This window comes from Oryzias latipes, chromosome 17, assembly GCF_053564925.1.
Source record: "Oryzias latipes strain Hd-rR chromosome 17, Olatipes_Hd-rR_3.1".
NCBI lineage: Eukaryota > Metazoa > Chordata > Actinopteri > Beloniformes > Adrianichthyidae > Oryzias > Oryzias latipes.
Window position 1 is genome coordinate 19,046,082 of NC_136253.1, and position 20,116 is coordinate 19,066,197.

At 40.0% G+C, this 20,116-nt stretch overlaps 1 protein-coding gene across 4 annotated transcripts; it reads right to left on the reverse strand.

Annotated features, from left to right (window-relative positions):
• Nucleotides 1-2,138: 2,138 nt before the first annotated feature.
• On the reverse strand, nt 2,139-19,020 carry dis3l2 (DIS3 like 3'-5' exoribonuclease 2). Of its 4 annotated transcripts, none has more exons than XM_023965084.2 (21): nt 18,838-19,020; nt 15,595-15,733; nt 14,119-14,228; nt 13,531-13,584; nt 13,313-13,414; nt 13,084-13,243; nt 12,939-13,003; nt 11,701-11,930; nt 11,444-11,617; nt 11,273-11,352; nt 9,842-9,954; nt 9,655-9,762; nt 8,306-8,539; nt 7,492-7,571; nt 7,199-7,382; nt 6,999-7,085; nt 6,712-6,859; nt 6,378-6,508; nt 3,639-3,743; nt 3,362-3,466; nt 2,139-3,226 (listed from the first exon to the last, which is right to left on the reverse strand). In XM_023965084.2, exons 2-21 carry the CDS (start codon nt 15,722-15,724, stop codon nt 3,125-3,127), a joined length of 2,502 nt encoding a protein of 833 aa, XP_023820852.1. In that variant the 5' UTR covers nt 15,725-15,733; nt 18,838-19,020; the 3' UTR covers nt 2,139-3,124. The 4 variants fall into 4 exon arrangements, with proteins under 4 accessions (XP_023820852.1, XP_023820851.1, XP_011484718.3 ...); XM_023965083.2 differs by having other exon boundaries at nt 12,939-13,006; XM_011486416.4 differs by having other exon boundaries at nt 15,595-16,352; nt 18,838-18,989.
• Nucleotides 19,021-20,116: the final 1,096 nt, after the last annotated feature.

Below are 20,116 nucleotides of genomic sequence, written 5' to 3' on the forward strand. Positions count from 1 at the left end.
GGAAATGAAACCTACAGAGGTGAATAATCATCTTTCCTTTAAGGAAGTGCCCTTTTCGGGATGCTCATCCCACCCTTTCTTACAGCACAATAACCCCAATTTCTATCAATTTAAGGCGTGACAGTGGCGCAAGATGGAAAAAAAGAAAAGAAGTTGTGTAGTTATGTTGAATCAGGCTTTGCATAAACAACCTTGACGTGTATTTTCCAGGGTCATAGAATGCTGTAATAAATTTATGCGCCGCCTTTGGACCTTGCCTGTGTAAACTCGTGAAAAGGCAACAGAGCATCTCCCCTCAGCAGCAATAAAGATAGACATATGAGATTAAATCAGAGCAATGCATCGTCCTCACAAACGCCTCAATTCTTTGGTAGTTGTGCTGTGGTTCTGAAGAGTTTTCAGGCCTTGAGGTCTTTTTTTTAAGGCACAAATTGTGTTGATGACTGTAAGGCGGCAGCTATTGTGTAGGGCAGCAGGCTGCCATTACTGATTAGTCATTTGCGTCAATATGTCCAGCTGTGATAAGGTATTTTTCTACAAAGTGGTCAAAGTGGAGAGCTCAAACTTGTCATCGCTGATGCTGCATGTGCTTCTGGGTAAAACAGGAAACAACCATGCATTGGGATTAAATTCCCCCAATGAAAAGTCACTGAACTCTGACCTAATTGCAGCCCTCATAAAGACGCAAGGAGGATATAAATATTAGCAGACCTGATGAAGTGCTGCATGATTCTGGTCAGCCTCAATTGTTTAATAAATGGTTTAGTAATAATATTGAAACTCGTCGACAATAAAAACTGAGCTTATCTGTTTCTCAGCTTTATAAACTAAACACAAAAGGGCAGTGCCACTGTAGCCGGGTAAATCATCAGCAGCGCATAGTTCGCCTTCTAATCTAAGGTGGATTAGACTTTGTATTGCCTTCCCTTCAGCCAGTGTGACTCCACCAACACAGTCATTAGGAAAAAGAAGCATGAAAATGTACTAAAAGCGCATGTCAACTTCAGGATCCATCTAGAATGACAAGTAAAATCATAAGAACTTGACCCCCAGCTATACAAGGTATTTATACAGTTGTCCTTATCATGTTTTGGTATTCAAGATTTATTTTAGGTTAAAGGTCAAACCAAGTCATGTATGATCCTACAATTGAATTTGCCTTCTTTAGACAAAAGTACCAAAATTAAGATGAAACAAAAAGGCTGTAAATGTTGATGGGATCCGCTTGTGACCTGTCTGAATATTTATTGTTGTAAACGTTCTAAACGGAAAACCTTTCACCAAAACAAAAGGGCAGCTTAAACAGGACTCCACCCAGCAGTGGTTGATGCCTCACATTTTCATGAATCATTCCAAGTTCCTTCTCTATTCAAATGTGTATTTTTTTTTTAACTCTTAAGTCCTATTGAGGTCAAATTAAACCCCTTTGACATTTAAATATAACTTTAACATATTTTATGTATGTCTTTTCCAAACAAAAAAGGCATAAAATTAGCAAATTGCTAAAATAAAAAACTTAAAAGAGAAGTGAAGGCCTCCCTCATTTCTCAGCACTCATGGCGGTGTCTACGGCTCGTCGAAATTGCCGCTGTGACCAAATGAATGAAACCGTCTCCAAGCTCAAGGATGAATTAGTAAAACTCGCTGATGCACTCACCGAAAAAGAGACCCTCCTCTCCAGTGCCAATCAACTCACTGCAGACCAGTCGCAGGCGGTCACCAGGTTAACCGTCACCCAAACAGTTTTTCTTTTTTAAAGTCATTTCTCTTTTACTTGTGCTCGTTCTCGTGTATTTTCATATGAGGGGCTTATTTAATTATTTTATTGCATAAATGGCGATTGGTGTTTTTGCATTCTTGTTTGTCATTTATGTACAGCACCTTGAGCTGTTTTCTTTACATGAAAGGTGCTTTAAAATAAAATTTATTTGTATTTAAATTTTTAAAAAGAATTCTCTGGGTACTCGGTGGTATTTAGATGGATTATAGACAATAATGTTCAGAGTAAAGGATATAGTTTTAAAATTAAACAAAGGTTAATCCCAACCAAAAAAGAAAGTTTGCCTGATTATGTGCGTTTTTATTAAGGAATGATCACAATTTAACAAATTCTGCATGTTAATTGATGAGGAGAACTGTAAGTGGCATTTTGTTTTTAATTATGATAACCTCAAAACAAAATATAAAAGGAGAAAGTTAATGACAATAGTACAAAGTTGGCAGTTCATCTACAAAAAACTGACAATATTTCACTAAAATCAGACTGGTGGACAGAAACAGGCAAAGAAAGTCAAGTAAATCATTTTTTTATGCAATTATGAAAAGAAAAGTCAATTTATAAATATAAATTACAGTTCCACACAAAGCGCATCAACAAAAGTGTGAACAAAGCAGCAGAGAAAGGACTCAATAAAATTGACACTCATTTGAATAAAGGCCATTAACTTTAAAGTAGCAGTTCAAGGGCAGGTTTTCCCTCAGTGTGGTTAAAAATAATGTTGCTAAAACACTAACTGTAGGTGAATGAGCCTCATTTAAAGGGCAAATCAAGAAAATACAGTGAGGTACACGTCACGACAGCAGCTTTGATGCTCAACACTTCATACGAGGAAATCACAAGTTTTACTACATAAACACGGCCAGGAAATATTCAGATGTTGATATTTTAAATCCTGTGAGCCTCTGTGAGGCTGTCAAAGGAAGAAACTGATCACTGTTATTCGCCTGTGCTCCTTACTTCAAAAGAATATTCAAGTATTCTAAGGAAAAGCTTTGAAGAAAGATGGTAAATGTTTTGTCTAAACTACTCAGACTATATATACGTATATGATTAATAATCTACAAATATCTTATCATTTTAACACCTAATGTTTTGTCACAACAAATAGAAACACAAATTTGGCTGCATTTTACCAGTAGTCATTTTCTAATTTGATTTGAGGAGCTTTAAACTAAAAAGACGTTAGAATATCCTTTTTTTAACACATTAGTCTTTTACCATGTCCATGTAAAGCTGACCTCATCAGGTCAATAATGATTAAAAAAAAAACTTCACACAAGTTGTGTCAGGCTGAAATTTCTTTTAGTTTTAAAAATAAAACGCAGTTTGAAGTTGAAGGGCTTTCTAGGCCCCGTTGGTCTGCGGTCTCTTGAGCAGAGCAGTGTATTTCAGAGGGGAACCCTCGGATGTCAGCTGCACCTCCACCAGCGAGAAGATCGAAATGACCTTTCAATAGGAAAAGACAAAAAATAAAACAATTACCGGTACTTTTAAAACATACAACTTCATATAAAAAAAAACCAACTAATATGTGTACATTTGTGATAAAACAGGAACTGCTGAGGCTTTAAAATTTCTCACCTGCTCAAAAGGGGGACCATCTTGATTTTCTGGTAACCAAACCAGAGTGAGCTCAGACTTCTTCCCCACCTGATGATATCTGAACGACTGCAGGCCCTTAGTGGCCTGCATGAGCAGAAAACAACACTTTAGAAACAAACTTTTTCTAAACACATTTGAAAGCCTATGTATTAGACTTCAGATTAGTGGCATTTTGGGGGTCGTTTTTGTGAACAAAAAAATGTTCATAAATCATCTAATAACAATCTGGAATACCAGTGAAACAGTTGGAGCTGACCTTGCAGTAGACACGTTTCTGCACGCCATACTTGATGACCAGCACATCGAAGGACTGATCCAGCACCCTCATCACCATGGCTGCCGAGTCCAGCGGGCCAGACTCCTGCCAAGAGCAGCACTCATAAAATACTCAGACTTCAGTTACTTAATTTTTTACTTCAATACAAAGGCAGAGTGTTCTAGATCAGTGGTCCACACTTTTAACAGACCGCAAACCGATTTAAGGTCAGACTATTTTCACAAACCACTCAGTACGAGGCTGAAGTCGGCGTCTGCTTTTTTTTTAGCTTCCAGTTTCCCAGAATCTTTGCAGGTAAAGTTTATCTTCATCCTCTTTAAAAATATCTGCAGCTGCTTTAATATTTGTTTGTGTGCTAGATTTTGTGTAGGAACCATTAAAGTGTGAGATACATTTTCCCTTAAACCACGCTTGTCAAAGTAGAAGCTAAAAAAAAAATCAAACGACAGCTTCAGCTTCGTTCGACTTTTAAGGTGTGTTGGATAAATACAAAAAATACTCGTTAAAACTGACATTTGGTAAATATAATAAATGCAAATCCACCATTTGAGCGACTTTATTAGCAGCATCCACGCAGCATTGGACAGTCTGTTGCTGAATATTATGCAATATTATTAGGGTGTGGGAGAAACACTGGAGCAATAAATCCATGTTTTAAATAAAAGACTCCTGGTTTCTGTCTGTTAATTTCAGATTTTTCAAGCCAAAGGTTCTTTTTCTGTTTGTTCTAGGTGGTCTGTTCTGCAAAAAGACACTTAGGTTATTTAGCAGTCGGCGCAGCTGCTTTAATTAAGTGACGGGACCAGGTGACTTGACCTGTGTCAAGAATAAGTCGGATGTGGGGCGAGAATCCAGTAGTTTTTTAAATGAAATATGAGTTATTTTCACAGTTCATTTTTTCCTAACTGAAAGTAAGACGACTCGATCTCTGAGATACCAACTTTCGCTCCGTGGGGGTTCCGCCCGTTTCATGAAGTCAACAAGAGTCTGCCTCAGCAGTGTGTCTGCGTCTCACCCACGAAAACAAACATCTTGAAATGATGAATTTTCTAGTGAAATTTTGTAAAGATGGATGTGCATTTTGTACAAATAAAAGAAAAGCTTTTTTGCGGATCACCGCTAGCTCTGCGGAAAACGTGGGCGTGTGAGTTATCCTCGGGGCGGTGGTGGCAGCGCAGACTCTTTCTGGTAGGGGCCGTTCCTTACAGCCCCTAACAGGAACAACCCACTCGTTTTTGTGGATTAGTAGGGACAGGTGCTAAAGCGCAGGTTTCTAGAGGAATATTCAGAAATGCCTGAATGGATCAAAAAAACCACTTTGTGGTTGTTTATAGTGAGGAATTAAGCTCAGAGTTGAATTTGCATGATATAGGCCTGGGGTGGGCAAACTACGGCCCGCGGGCCGTATCCGGCTCCATATTTGGTCCGGTCCACTGAACAATATCAGAGTCCCATGTTTTTTTAATCTGGCCACACGATCGAGACCCGCATAGAACGTGACATTTTATTCCACAGTTCTGCAGTCTGTGCTCCAGCCTGAAACCCTCTAAAATCCCTGTCAAATAGAACAGAAGACGGTCTTCCCTTTCTACGTCGCAGTTCATCTTTCCCGGTTTAGCTCATTGTTTTATAGCGATTATGCTGCTTTTTTTTTTAAAACAGCGCACTGTTCTGTGTCCTGATTCGCTGGAGAACCTGTCAATCAATCTCCTCCGCCGTGTCTCCTGTACAGAAACACTAAGCTCTTCAGATCTACAGAAATCTTTGATTGCGAACAGATCTTTGTTTTTACTTCTAAAATCTAGGACTTAATTTCAATGAATGTTTGAACTTCGAGGATTTAAACAAGAGAATAGTGTGAAAATGTTCATGTCTGTGTGAGAAAAGTGTGCAGTGAGGAGTTTTACTACCATAAAACGTCTGTAATCCTACTCTGTGGATTTCACCGATCACTGGTTATTTTTAGAACGTAACTTATAACTCCTGCAATAAATGAGGGAAATCTGTACTGGTGAAAAGGTCACACTGATATATGCTTAGCTGCAGCAGAAGACATAGTCTCAAAGTCTCAGCGGGACTATGACGGGAAAGGATCAACTATTTATTAAAAAAAATTTTTTTTTTTAATGTATCAGTATTCTTTTCCTGACTTTTTGTCTTTGAAAATCATAAAGAGTTAATTGGTCTAATTTTTTTTTATTTCATCAATCATCATTGAATTAAACTTTATTCATATAGCACTTACAAAACTCTTTTAAGGTACCAAATGGCTTCACAATAAAGGAAAGACAAAAGAAGTTTAAAGTTTTAAAGAAAATGACGTATTTGGCCCTCACAAGAAAAGGTTTGGGGACCCCCGCTCTAGCATCCATGTGGTGTTGAAAGATTTGTTGTTTTTCATTCTTCTGATCATTCAAACACAACATAAAGGCAGGATTTCTCTAAATTTTACACGAGGTACATCAAGCCGTTGGTGCCCTTGGCTCTAAAATAAGAACAGAAGTTTTAAACTAAAAACTCTAAAATTTTCTGTTTTAAAATATAATTTTCAATCCAAATGTTTTCACCCAGATTCCATGTTATTTTTTTTCTCACTCCACACATCTGCTCCTGGTCCGGCCCTTCTATCCAATTTTAGAACCCTATGTGGCCCGCGAGTCAAAAGGTTTGCCCACCCCTGATATAGGCCCTTTAAAATAGTACAGTCAGTTTGCTCACCCTCACAAGCAGTCCAAAGAAGAGCTCAGAGCTGAGCTCCCAGACTCTCTTGGCCAACATCTTCTTGTTGTTGCAGTGCAACGCCTGCTTTTCCACTTCCTGCGCTGACAGCTGTAAATGTGGCCCGCACTCTGCACACAAACGATGGCATTAACATAAGTTTGGAGTAATCAAAGCACATACAGCAACATGAAGTTCAGCCTTGACCAGATGTTAAACAAACTCATCCTGAGGTCTGACACGATCTTATTTTTTTATACTTTATCAAAGAAAAAATCTTTCCATTCTTCTGAAAGATAAAGACTAGCTTTTGGTCCATTTTTGAGACACATACTGAGTGAAGATGCCAGCAGCCGGTGCACTATGATGTCAGCATAACGTCTGATAGGGGAGGTGAAATGCGTGTAGAGAGGAATGTTTAGGGCATAGTGTTTGAAAAGTTGTTCGTTCTTCAACATGCCTGAACAGAAGTAAAGCGCCATCTGGGAAACAAAAGAAACGACAAATAAACACGAATAGAAAACATTTACTTCCCCCCCCCCCCCCCCCCCAAAAAAAAAAAAAAAAAAAAAAAAAAAAGGAAAGAAAGGATTACAGTAGAAACGCAGACTTAGTACTGACCTGCATGGGTCTGGAGCACAGGTGTGTCAGCACCGCTTTTCGGGCGGCAGAGTACTCATCCTTACCAGTAAGGTTGTTCAGACTCTCCTGCACGTCACAGTAAAAAAATGACATAAATATTGTAATTTTGCTTTTTAGATTGTGGAAGAGTTCTTTTTATATTTATAACTTCACTGGTGAATCTGTATTTGTAATCATACCTGCAACGCTCCAGGAGAGCTCAAGTCAATGTCGATCCCCAGCTGGCTGCACATCTCCTTAAGTTCCTCCATCATCTTAGTTTTGGGTGGAGGGTGACGCCGGAGCAGGGCCAAGTCGGGGAATTTGCGATGAATGTGGTGTGCTGTGGCGATGTTAGCCAACAACATGAACTCCTCTACCAACCTGGAAATTCATAGGAGCAATTTGCATTAAAAAGGGCAGACATGTTTTATGAGTGAAAAAAAAACATTTTTTTTTTACAGCTGCTGACTGAAGAAAGAATTTTGCTCACCTGTTACTGTCTTTGTATTCATACACGCTACAGCTGTTTGGCATCATGCTCTCTTTGTTAATGTTGAAAGAAAGCTTCACCTAAAAAATAAAAGCAAAAAGAAAATCTGAAATATATAATATGACAAACATAATTTCCATTTTGAACTTTTTTTTAACTGAAAAACTCAACAGAATAAAAATATTCGTATTTAAATTTAAAGTCAATAAATAATACGTCTGCACGTTTTCACTGACTATGAATTTGCGATGATAAATTTGCCTAATGGAAACACCACGATTTAGAAAAAAACAACAACAGGTTTTTGAGCTTGGAGGAGGTGGTGTTGAGGCGTAGATTTGGCAAAGCTACGCCTCTGTGAAATCAAGTCACTAAAAACCTCAGCATTACATTTATTTGTATCTTCTTTCCTTCATTACAAAAAAATCTTTTTGTAGTAATTCTTTTAGTACATCATTGATCATTTTCTGACTTCAAATGACCATTTACGCCCTGAAGAAAAAACGGTTTATAAAAGTTGAATTATGCAGGCATGTAAATAAAAAGATATATGAAAGATCCTGGAATCAAACATAAATGAACATAAAACACAGATGACAGCTGAACTTTTTGGATTAAAAACACAAAACAATCTATAAGGTTAAAAGTATTATTATTATTAAAGGACTAACACATCTGTGGATTTGAACTAAACTGAAAAAGACAACAAAAGTGGAAAAGAAAATAATTTAACTCTGAAAATCTTTTTTGGAATGAATGAAAACTAATCAACAGTTTTGGGCACACAAAACAAGCAGGAGATAACAGCGCTGACCTGATCCAGTTTGAGGGTCCCCGTTGAGATGCGCTGACGCCGTAGGTTCTGGGCAATGGAGTGCAGTCTGAGGACGGCTTCGTGAATCTCGTCAATGGGGTGTTCAGGGTTGTCAAGCTGCAGCTCATTAGGAGAGAATAGCTTCTCCGGAGCCTCAATCATACTCTGAGCGTGGTCGTAGCTCAATTTTGCGCAAGAGCGAATGACTGAGCGGCCAAACCACTCGCTAAGAATCTGAAAGAAGGGCAGGTAGATTAGACAAACGAGACAAAGGAAAGTGTTTTTTTGTTTTTTTTTTCTTCAGAAATCTCCCTTGAAAGAAGCTTTAAAAATTTTTTTTTTCAAGCATTACAAAGTAGAAGCTTCTATTTAATATTTCAGTTTAGGTGTACCCCAAAGCTTTGAATGGGAGCTCCAATACAGATGAACTTTTCCTCCGTAACAACACCTAATCCCCTCTTTCTCTTTTCTCACCAACTATTCAAGATGAAATCCCAGTTTAATCTGAATTTTTCAAATTGAATACGGATAAAACTGAACTCCTTTCAGGGTGGAATCCACATTCTTTAAAGATGAAAATTTTCTCTGTCAGTGTAGAGTCTTTCACAGCCTTTCCCCCCTTCAGAATAAGATTCTGGGTGTCATCTTTGACGGGACCATACCAATCCAATAGCTACACCTGTAAGCACACAATTAGAATACGGACTGTTTTCGGTCTTGTCTTCACTTCATTTTGTCTACAGCCTTATTACTTTCTGTACCGATTACTGCAACACTTTTGTCTTTGCTCCTTAACAAAATTTCCTCCAAAAACTCCAGTTGATCCAAGACTCTGCTGCCTGCATTGTCACCAAATCTCTATATTTTCACCACATCCTGAAAAACGTCACAGGCTCCATGTTCAGTTCACAATTCAATTTAAAATCTTCTTCTATGCTTTTTGGACTATTCACCACCTCTCTCGTCCATGTATGTTTGACTTCCTTCACTCCCATATGTTTACCTTCCTATCCACTCATTTTCTCAGACCCTTGTCCTCCATCTACTTCACTGTGTTTTCTGTCCATCTCAGCACCACAGAGAACAAAACTCTGGAACCCCGGCCCTTCATCCGAAGCACTGAATCCTCTCCTCATTAAAGCACACCTGAAATCCCTGTTATAAGGACAAACTTTTCTGAACTGTGATTCGTTACTATGTCATAATTTATTCACCTCTATCTTTTTTTTATTTATAAATATGTTATTATAATCTCTTGTGTGGAGTTTTGAAAGTCCCTTTTTGAATAAAATACATAATGTTTATTATTATATTTATTGGGTGGAGCCTTTAGTTTCATGAGAACATGCCTTTCCCTCAGGTGTGAGTTTCCAGATCACAGAGAAGGTGAGTCTGTCGAAGTCGGGGTTCAGACTGCACAGCTCCTCACACAACAGTCGAGGCAGCATTGGAACCACCTGAACAGAACAACACAAATGCACAATTTACACAAAAGGTGAAATGTTTTGTCAAACAGACAAATCCTAAAATGCTCACCTGCTGAACCAGGTACACACTGGTTGCTCGTTGGCTAGCAGCTTCATCCAGAGCGGTGTCTTCTTTCACAAAATAGCTTACATCTGCAATGTGCACTCCTACCTCAAAATTACCTTTGGAAAAATAAGACGTCAGAATAAGTTCAGAAAAAATACTTCAAAAAAAGTTTTGTCAGTTTGCCTGGGAGTTTGAAAATCTTGACATTTACTTCACAGCAAACATCTCCATCTAGTGGTAAAGAGAGATACAACAGCAAAAAAACCCAGCTAAACTAAAATGTACTCCTGCTGGTGCTTCAAGAGCAAAGCCACAGGAGCTCAAGATACTTTTCAGTCCTTACATAAGAACATCTAATTACATTTACCTTCCTTGTGGAAAGTATGCAACTACAATTCCCTTTCAGGCGAATAACATAAATATGTGGTTCTGATATTTGGCTTTTTGTTAAGCCCACTAATATTTGTTAAAAAGACCAAAATCCATCATAGTGTCTCTGAGATATGAGTTTGGCATAATATATAGACTTCTGGCTCTTTGAGCTTCTGATGCATGAAGCTGCTCACATCTTACTTGACAGCCCTTGGTTTCATGATAACACAGGAAGAGAATAGCCTAAACTTAAAGCCCTGTGCTTCAGACAGCGTCGCTGACTCTGCCCAATGACACCCTCCCTGGTGGTATTTCTGTTTGGCCGTCTGCAGATGTAGTGGTCGATATAGTGCAGGGTTGTCAAACTCCAGGAGTGCAGGGGTGTCAAACTCCAGGCCTCGAGGGCCGACCTTCTGCTGGTTTTTCAGAAATCCTGCCTCATCTGCTGTTGATTACCTGGACCAGGTGTGTTTAGCAAATAAGGAGCTTCAATGGCAGGTTGGTTAGAAATCATGCAGGACACCGGCCCCTTGGGGCCCGGAGCTTGACACCTGTGATATAGTGGGTGGTGTCTCCCTTTCTCCATTTCACCAGGTGTTACCGTGGAAATCAAATGCTTACAAGCTCTAGAGTTCTTGGTTGTGTTACTGTTTTGAAACATTTTCCATCTCTCCTGCCTGAGGACAGCATCTCTGAGTCAGATATGTGGAGAGAGGGCAGACGGAGTCCCAATGGCTGATGATGTGGAACAGCTCTCACTGCTATCTCTAAGAGCAATCCATGTCCCGGGTGTAATAAAACACAGGGTGGAGCTACTCTCCAGAGGTCTGTGTGTTACCTCCGAACAGATCAGGACACCGTGAGGGGAATGGAAACACTGGCATATGAATGACCAAATGGTTGAACTTCAGGCCTCAAAGGTTTTCCATCTGATTACTAAATCAGCTGTGTTTTTGAAAAAGGCGATTCAATTATTTATACGGATGTTTGCAAAGACGTAGCTCCATATAATCTTTCATTACCATCCCTGATCAGTATTCTGTAAAAATGTCTTCATCTCACCATCTGGGAGCAGTTTACAGGACAGAGCATCATCCAGGTCTCTGGCAGTCGCAGGGTCAATCGTGAAGATGCAGTCCCTCCTTAAAGTGGGAGACAGCTTTGTGAAACTCATCAAGATTTACTGAGGGGCATTCAAAAGACTTTGCCAGGTGTTTTAGTTAAAGTCCTCACCTCAGGTCTTTCCTCTTCTCCAGCTCCTCAGGTGGGATGCACCAGGGACGTGGCTGAGGAAGGCATTCCAACACCTCCGGTGTGAAGTCAGAGAAGTCCACGCTGTGCTCGGTCAGGATTCCCTCCGTCTCTGGCTCGATTTCTCCTGCTTGGCCAAGCGTCTTAGCAAGTCGCCTGAAAAAAAAAAGAAAAGAAAAAAAATACCATTTAGCACAGACACCAAAACTGACAGTAAAGTTTTTAGCGTTTTTATTTACCCTTGTGCGAAGGCGTTGTCGGCTGTCCAGTCAGTGATCCGACAGATGAACAGGGTGTTGGCGTAGACCTCTGGACGGATGTTAAAGTCTTCGGGACAGTCTGAAAGAGGGACGTTGATGCGAGGAACCCGATGGTCCACAGGAGAGAACAAGGCAAAAGGTTTGTCCGGAAAGAACTTCAGGGAGCCGGTCACAGCACGGGAGTGTTTCTTCTCAACAATGTAAACCACCTTAAAAAATAAAAAATGTTGTGAAAAAAATCAAACACATAACTGTGTCGGGTCGGGTCACACTGCTACTACGAACATTTTGTGCGTTTTGCACTGATGTAAATTGGTCATATGTGAATGTACGTGAAAAAACTTGTGGTCTTTACATGAAAAGTTCACAGATGTATCACAAATGAGCCACATTAAAACCACAGAAGAAGTATGAATAAACCACACAAAAGACATATAAATCAACATAAAACATGAACCGTGTGTGATTATTGAGCTGTTTATCTGTAATTTAGTGGTGATCATGCAACTTTAGCGTGATATGTGCACCCAATACGTGATATACAAATTATACATTCGCGTATGGTAAATGGCGTATACTTAAATTGCGCTTTTCTACCTACAAGGACAAAGCGCTTTACAGTCACAGGCCCATTCACATTCACTCACACATTCACACACTGGTGGCCGCTCCGCTGCCAAACACAGGCGCCTGCCTACCACCAGAGTCAAGTTGGGGTTCAGTGTCTTGCCCAAGGACACTTCGCAAATGGGCGCGCAAGGCGGGAATCGAACCTGCAATCTTATGATCATGGGTCGACCGCCCTACCGCTGCAGCAGGGCCACCCATCGGTGGTACATATGTGAAAAGTACGTTAGACATACATGGAATGGTCGTGGAAAGCCACAAATTTGCTTATGCATCTTGCAAAAATAATGCACAATTGTGTAAGATGTATGTAATAATTGGGTATAAACTACACAAAATATGGCAACTGTGTAATTCTCAACTGATTTCAAGCAAAGACCCGTATGCTGAAACCCTCGAGAGACATCTGCCCACATCGACAAACGCAAAAAACACTTTTAAATGTCGTATCTCACGCATGAATCCCGAAAGACCGAAATTTCATACGTGGAAAAATTGCAAAATGTATGTAGCGGCTGTGTGACACCGAGTTCAAAAACGGAACATTTTGTGTTAAAGCTTGAGTGAAGAAACCGTTTTTAAAAGCTCACCTTAGCCGTTTTCTGAAGTGTTTTTTCATTAGTCTGTGGTGTTGAAGAACCCTCCTGAGGTTTTCCTGCTTTCATCACATGAAAGGCAATATAACAATGAGAAATCTTTGCTTTATGTGACACAGTTACAGTCCTTTCACTCTACCTGTGTCCACGAGAGCTACTTTTTGACATCTGTCGACAAGCTCATTACAATCGCTGTCCGAGGGGGGATCGGGATTCGGGACCCGGGTCTTGTTCCGAGTCGTTTCCACTGAGGTTTCTGACTCACTGGCTCCATCGCAGTCTGCATCTGATTTTACCACCTAAACAGACCATTGTCACTCGTATTCTAGACTTTTAGAGTTCTGTGAAAGATGGGCGTAAGTGATTACCTTCCACTGCTCTTGAGGCAGAAGTTCCACCACCACTATGTCACCGTTCAGGGCTCTGTTACGGGCCTCAACCCCCTCCAGAAAAATATCCCACTTGTCATCCTAGAAAAAAAAGTGGGTTGTTTTCTGTCAAACTTTCTTATACAGGTCAAGATTAGAAGGACTTATATCCAGATATATTCAGTCTTGTTTCAATCCAAGAAGAGATGCAGATTTACAGGAGATGGGATGAAAGCTTCATGGTACTTCTTGGGATTAATTCTTAGCTGACCCTATGAAGAAAAGAAAAAAAGTCAATGTTTTGTATTTTTCAGATTAAAAAGATTACTGGTTAGCTTTGAAATAAACTCAGTCAAAGAGATAGAATCAAACTTGATTTAGCTGTCCATGTCTGAGTAGTTATGCCAGTTATAGTAGCTTATAAATACAAAATTTACCTATTAGACAAACGTTTAAATGAACGTGAAGGAAAATAACAGCTAAAAGATTATAGATTAATAACAGCTATTATTTGTAACTCAAATACCCGTTTATCCGTTTTTCTTTAGGGCAAAAGGTTATTTGTTTCACATTTTGATCAAAAAATAAGAAGTGTCAAACTTTTCGTTAAGGGAAAGCTAACTAAGGTTCGCTAGGACCTTTAATAAATAGGAAGCCATAGAAACGCAGAAGCAGGACGTTTTATTTTTCAATATAAGACATTTTAAAAGGACCGTAGAGATGATTTAATAAGATCAGGCGAGGCGTGCCACCACAGTCCCATTCAAACTATAATAACCCTTTCTTAAGTTAACTTAAGTTCCCACCTGAATGAGTTCTCCTCGTTTGAGACCGTGGGAAACATCCTCCAACGTCATGTAGGGTTCAAAGACTTGCTTCTTTAATCCTCGTCCTCTTTTGCTCTTACACTTGTCAGCTGGAAAAAGTTGGTAATGGAAGGTGAAAAAGATTTCAGAGAGTAATTTAAAAGGCAAATAAAACATGTTTTTTGGGGGAGATCTGAAATATGAACGATATTTTTAAGTTGTAGTAACTGGGTGGGTTTTTTGACGGGAAGGTGAGGCTGTAGCTAAGCTCTTGACCGTACTGGTCCTACTTCAACAACTGACATTTTTATTGGAGCTAAAATTTATATTTTTCCCTACTAAAAAGGAGGCAAGAGTTAAAAAAAAAGAAGGTTTAAAACAGCCTAAACAGGGTTACATGCTCACATGGGCAATTGTGGGTTGTAACTCCTGCAACTCACAGAATGTTGAGGTAACCACACAGGTACGTTGAACCACGCAGGTACATCTATGGGTCATCATCAGTAGGGTAAAACTAACCTGTCTCACGACGCTCTAAACCCAGCTCACGTTCCCTATTAGTGGGTGAACAATCCAACGCTTGGGGAATTCTGCTTCACAATGATAGGAAGAGCCGACATCGAAGGATCAAAAACTGACGAACGCTTGAGATGCGTCTCAAATCTGGTGGAAATTTGAGTCACAACTGACAACCGTGAGCTGAGACCTGCGAGCCGGCTCACCTAAAGCTTCAATGTGATTTTATGCCATAAGTTGAGCGTCTGAGCGCCATTCGACATGGTGGATTCACTTTGTCCCATAATATTATCCTATAGCTCTCAGTAGTGTGAGTTTGATGATCAAATGAGAATGAGGAAAAACAGCCCAATTTCCTCCATCATAAAACCCGGTAATTAGACCCGAAGCATAAATAACATATGTGACGGAAAAGTTACAGAGTGAGAAATGGAAGACCGGAACTCTGAACCAGTATCGATCTAAACTTTGTATTGTTGCTTTAATTAAACTCCAACTCCCTTTTTTTTTTATCATATGCCTAGATAAAATCTGGAGACAGAGTTGAAACTTTCCGGCCTCGCATCGCTTGTGGATTCCCCTCCGGGGAAGGAACACCTGCAGCGTGACAGCTCCTCATCGAGTGCGGCTCACGGCAGAAGTGAGCGCTCAGAGCCACTCCTGCCCCATATCCGCTCATTTTATCAACCAAAACTCACCCTACTGAGAGCTATGGGATAATGTTATGGCACAAAATGAATTCACCATGTCGAAAGCCGCTCCGACGCTCAATTCATGGCATAAATTGAGGGTTCCGGGTCTGTTTACAGCGCCAGCCCCCCAGTGTGATCTGGTTAATTTTTCTTGACATTTTTGCACTCCAACCTTAGATATCTCTAGTAAAAGCTCTCAAATAAAGAGACACCCTTTGAAGAATTTTATATTAAGGTTTTTTAAAGAGCAAAAAATGCCATGACTCACCTCTGGGATTCTGAGGAGTTTTGTCTTTGAACATTGCTGCCTGAGGATCAGCTCCAGATTTTAAAGTTCCCTCTTGGATTCTCTCCTGGTTGGGCTCCTGCTGCGTTTTTCTCTTGTGCTTCTTCCCCATGTCCTGCTCCTGCACACCAGCAAAGTCTTTTTTAGGAGACGGCATTTTCGGACCAGCGAGCTGAACCTCCTTCAGTGCAGCATCTCTGTTTGACTCTTTATTTTTCTTTTGCTGCTTCTGGTGCTTTTTTGTGTGGGAGGGTTTTACAGAGCCGAGCTCCTCCCCAGACTCAATATCTGCATCCTGGCTGGTGGCCGTGTCCCTTCTCTGTCCATGTCGCTGCACGTCAGGGACACCTGGTTTTCTTTCACTCTCCTGAGCGATGCTAGTGGTCAGTTTCTTCATGTATAAAGACAAGGACTCTTTGGTTTTCACAAAGGGAGGCGAGAAGTCAGTGGAATCTGAGTAATCGCGAGGTACATGCTCCACTTTTTGTGGCGGTACAGTCACGCTCCCACTCTGATCTTCAAGCACTGCGACCCCCTCCTTTCTGAGCACAGAGTCCTTGGCATACTCCTCTAAAAACGCACTGAACTTGCCAGTGCGATGCTGGCTAAGGAGCCGGGCATAGGCGTCTTTTTGACGGGGAGAGCGCAATGGAATCTGGTTGCGCTTCGGCTCTCGATTAAAGTTAGGCTTTTTGCCCGGATGCAGGGAATCCATGACAGAATCCTCAAAAGTTATTTCTCTGAAAACAAAAAGTAAAGATGAGTAAGGCTGTTAAACGTTCCAGCGTAAAAAGCTACACTTCCATGTGAACCATGGATATGTCTGAAATCTCTCCCTACTACCAAACTACTAAAAAATGATATTGTGCGGGGCTAACCAGTGCCCTGAATTTTAAACGCTTTTCTTTCTAAACTGCACACATGGCGTCACTGATTTCCTGAAGTAAAAACCTAATACATATTATTTATAAACCCACTATGTTCTGAAAATAAAAATTTGGATGGTTTATAAACTATAACTTCATACGCAAAATTGTTCCAACACAATGCATTGTTGTCTATATTACCCAATCTAGTGAGCATTGATGCAGACTGGCAGAGACTTCTGGGAAATTTTTAGGGCCCTGGATTTTGAAATAGTAGGTCATGTCCAAAATGTTCAGTACATAGTGCACTATATGGTGTGTTAGCCACTTTTGTAGGGTTGTCCAAATCTAAAATTCCAAAATTGAGTCATATTAGTTCTATTTTAAATTAGACATCCTGTGCAAAATGGGAGGGATCACCTTGCTGTAGCTTATGTACTCCAATGCAAAGTTTTAAACAACACAAGATAAAGATGGCATTTTCCCTACTTGGTGCCTACTTACTGCTGCTGTTACCTGAATTAAAAAATTGGGCTATAATTACCGTACATAGAAAATATTATGAAGCATTAACAAATAATTATTTTGAGTAAGCCCCTACAGATAGCAAGATATGTGATTGAAACTTATTCCAATATAATAATAAAAAAAACTTACAGAAGGTCAAATATTTTACCAAACTTTTGATATTAGAATTTTCCTAGTAAAGAATTTTGATTTAGTGTAATGACTAAATTCAAACATGTTAAATGAGTATACCTTACGTTCTAAAATGACTATCGTCTTAGTTTTTTCAAACTTGACAGCCACAAATGATAGGTAAAAAAGCCACACACGTCTCCAGAGCCTCAGCTTGCAGAACCCTGCTCTTGACTGTTGTCCTCCACCTTCCTCACCCCCCCTGTAATCTCATCACTCCACTTGAGATTCTCTCACACTCTTTCTTGCTACAACTGCACTTTATTCCTCTCCATTCCAGCACAATGGACTGCTCCTTGCTCTCACTACAGATCCCAGTGCCCTCTCCAAACATCATGGTCCACAGAGATTCTTGTCTGACATCATCTGTCAGTCTGTCCATCACTGCAGCGAATAAGAAGGCGCTCAGAGCTGATCCTTGTAGTGCAGGCCCACCTCCACAACTAAAGCACAACTCACCATCCTGAACAACTCTAACATCCTTCTATCTTTCAAGAATATATGCAAGAAATTTCTCTGTTTTATTATATATTTGTGATGTAAAAAATGCATTTCTATAAATAACTAAAACGTTGACTGTTTAGGTTTGTAGATTTGAAAAGTTGTTACCAAAGATAGTGTGATCTATGCAGATTTTTATAAAAATTTAGAGAAAATATTCATAGAAATGCTTGTTTCTGCCATAGAAACACAAATACTGTTTGTTGTTTGTTTTGTCACTTTAGTTCTTCAGACCTTCAAATGGCAACAAATAAACACTATTTTTAGTTTGGGTTTCTGCTTTGAGTTGTGCATTGTTATAAAATTACTTTTTCTGAGTAAATCTTCAGTTCCCCTTCCACTATAGTTTTGTTGTATTTTTCCATTGGAACATTTAATGTTGCCTTTTTTTCCCCAGCATGCATCATTTTGTTTGTTGTATCTGCAGCTGTTAGTATCTGTTAGTCTTTGATACATGTTATCAGACTTTTTTATTTCTTTATTTTTAACTTAAGTACACTAAATATTAAAATATTTTTTAGAATCCAATGCTGATCATTTCTCCACCTTATTCTAATGAATTTCCATGTAAATGAGCCAAAATCTGATCCAATATAAACAGGTGGAATTTCTACAATTTATTTTCTCTTTTAGGAAAAATAAAAATCAGTTCGTCAGAGGTCCCTGACCAGATGCCTGATGGTCCTTCACAATAACAATTATGACCAGGCTCAAGGGCCTAAATTCGGCTCTCGCAGTTTTTATTTTTTATTTTGTGTCTGTGTGAGTTTCATTTATGAGAAAAGGACGTGACTCAGTTCACACCGGGAATGAATATGAAACTTATCTGGTGATCGGTTTGTATTATCGACCGTTACCGTTCACATTTTTGTGCGATCCGATCATCATCCACAGTACACATGATGATGATCCGAACATTTTTTTTATTTACATCATCACAAGCTCTATCTGTCTTGTATATTTACTGTCTAGCCAGCAGTTAATCGGTTCAAACTCCAACTACTAGTAGTACTACTAGCACTAAAGTGTCCTAAACCTAAATAGCCGTTGACCAATATCACTAAACTGTTTGCAGCAGCTAGCTTGATAACATATGCTGCACTTTTATAATGCAAAAGCCAAAAAATGAGGCATAAAGTCAAAAATCAGGAATAACTACCTCTTTCCCTGCGCAGACGCTTGTGTAAGAGCAGCTTGCGTGATGCGTCGTTCAAAACAAGTGTCGGTGGAAATGTTCTTCCCCGGAGGTGTTTCGTTGGTTGGCAGCCGGCTCAGCTGAGCATTACCGCTCCCTAGCGGACTGGAGGGTGTAACTACATGGTATTTAAAAGAAAACAGCTGTAAAAATAAATAAATAAACAAAGGATTTAATTCTCAACCGTTATTGCTGAACAGGCAATATTTCAATTCAATTCAATTTTATTTGTATAGCCCAAAATCACAACAACAGTCGTCCCGATGGGCTTTGTGCAGATAGATGTAGGGTAAAACATAAAATCAAAAGGATCATGAACACACAATTCAATAGAAAGATTCTAAACTGAACTAAATAAACTAAAACTGGACACCCCTCTCCTTAGATCCCTCTTCGTTGTAAGGAAAAAATCCTTAAAAAAGATGGATTCTGGAAAAAACAAAGAAACCTCAGGGGTGCCAACATGAAGGAGGGATCCTCCCCATGACGGACAGGCAATGCCAGAACTCATAGAGAAGAATTAACACATCTAACTCTAAAACTACACATTTAAAGTCCAAAAGATGAGCTTCATCCAGATGGAGTTGGGGGATGGCTGGGGGCTCGAGATGAGCCAGACACAGGATCCACAGCCAAGTGTAGGAGCTGTAGTAGAGACAAGGTACACGGTCAGGTACAGGAGCACGGGCGAGCCAACTGGAATCTGGAAGCACTCCCACTCCACCGGACGGGAGTGGGAAAGAGGGACAGTACATGAATCGCACTGCACCAGACAGAGGCATGGAGAACTAAATGATGAATAAATTATGAAAAAAAAGTGGAGAGATGGAGAGTAGAAGTAGACGAGAAAAGAGGACAGAACCCCTGTGCACCATAGTTTCCCTGGCTTCTGGTGAGGGTTAAGCTGAGGGATCAGGTCAGGGCTAGGCTTGGGGGGGGGTCTTGTCAGTTGATCAAATCGTCCCTTGAAGTGTGTGTGGTGCAAGAGTCAAGTCGGGTCATGTCGAGTCATGTCGAGTCATGTTGAAGATGGGTTAAGATGCAGGCAAGAAACATATTAAGAGTAAGGTAAATAATCTCTGAACACTAGCTAGTCTGACAATAAGCCTGTCCAAAAAGGAATGTTGGAGCCTAACTTTGAATGTAGAAACTGTGTCGGCCTCTCTTACATGAGCTGAGAGTTCATTCTATAAAACAGGGGCTTGGTGGCTAAACGCTCTACCTCCAACTGTACTTTTACTAA

Coding starts and splice junctions, on each gene's coding strand:
- dis3l2 (XM_011486415.4), bottom strand. CDS start 16,327: ATGGATTCCCTGCATCCGGGCAAAAAGCCTAACTTTAATCGAGAGCCG. Junction 13,244..13,312: donor TGCCTCAAGAGCAGTGGAAG/GTAATCACTTAC, acceptor TGGTCTGTTTAG/GTGGTAAAATCAGATGCAGA. Junction 11,931..12,938: donor CACTTCAGAAAACGGCTAAG/GTGAGCTTTTAA, acceptor TTATTTTTTAAG/GTGGTTTACATTGTTGAGAA.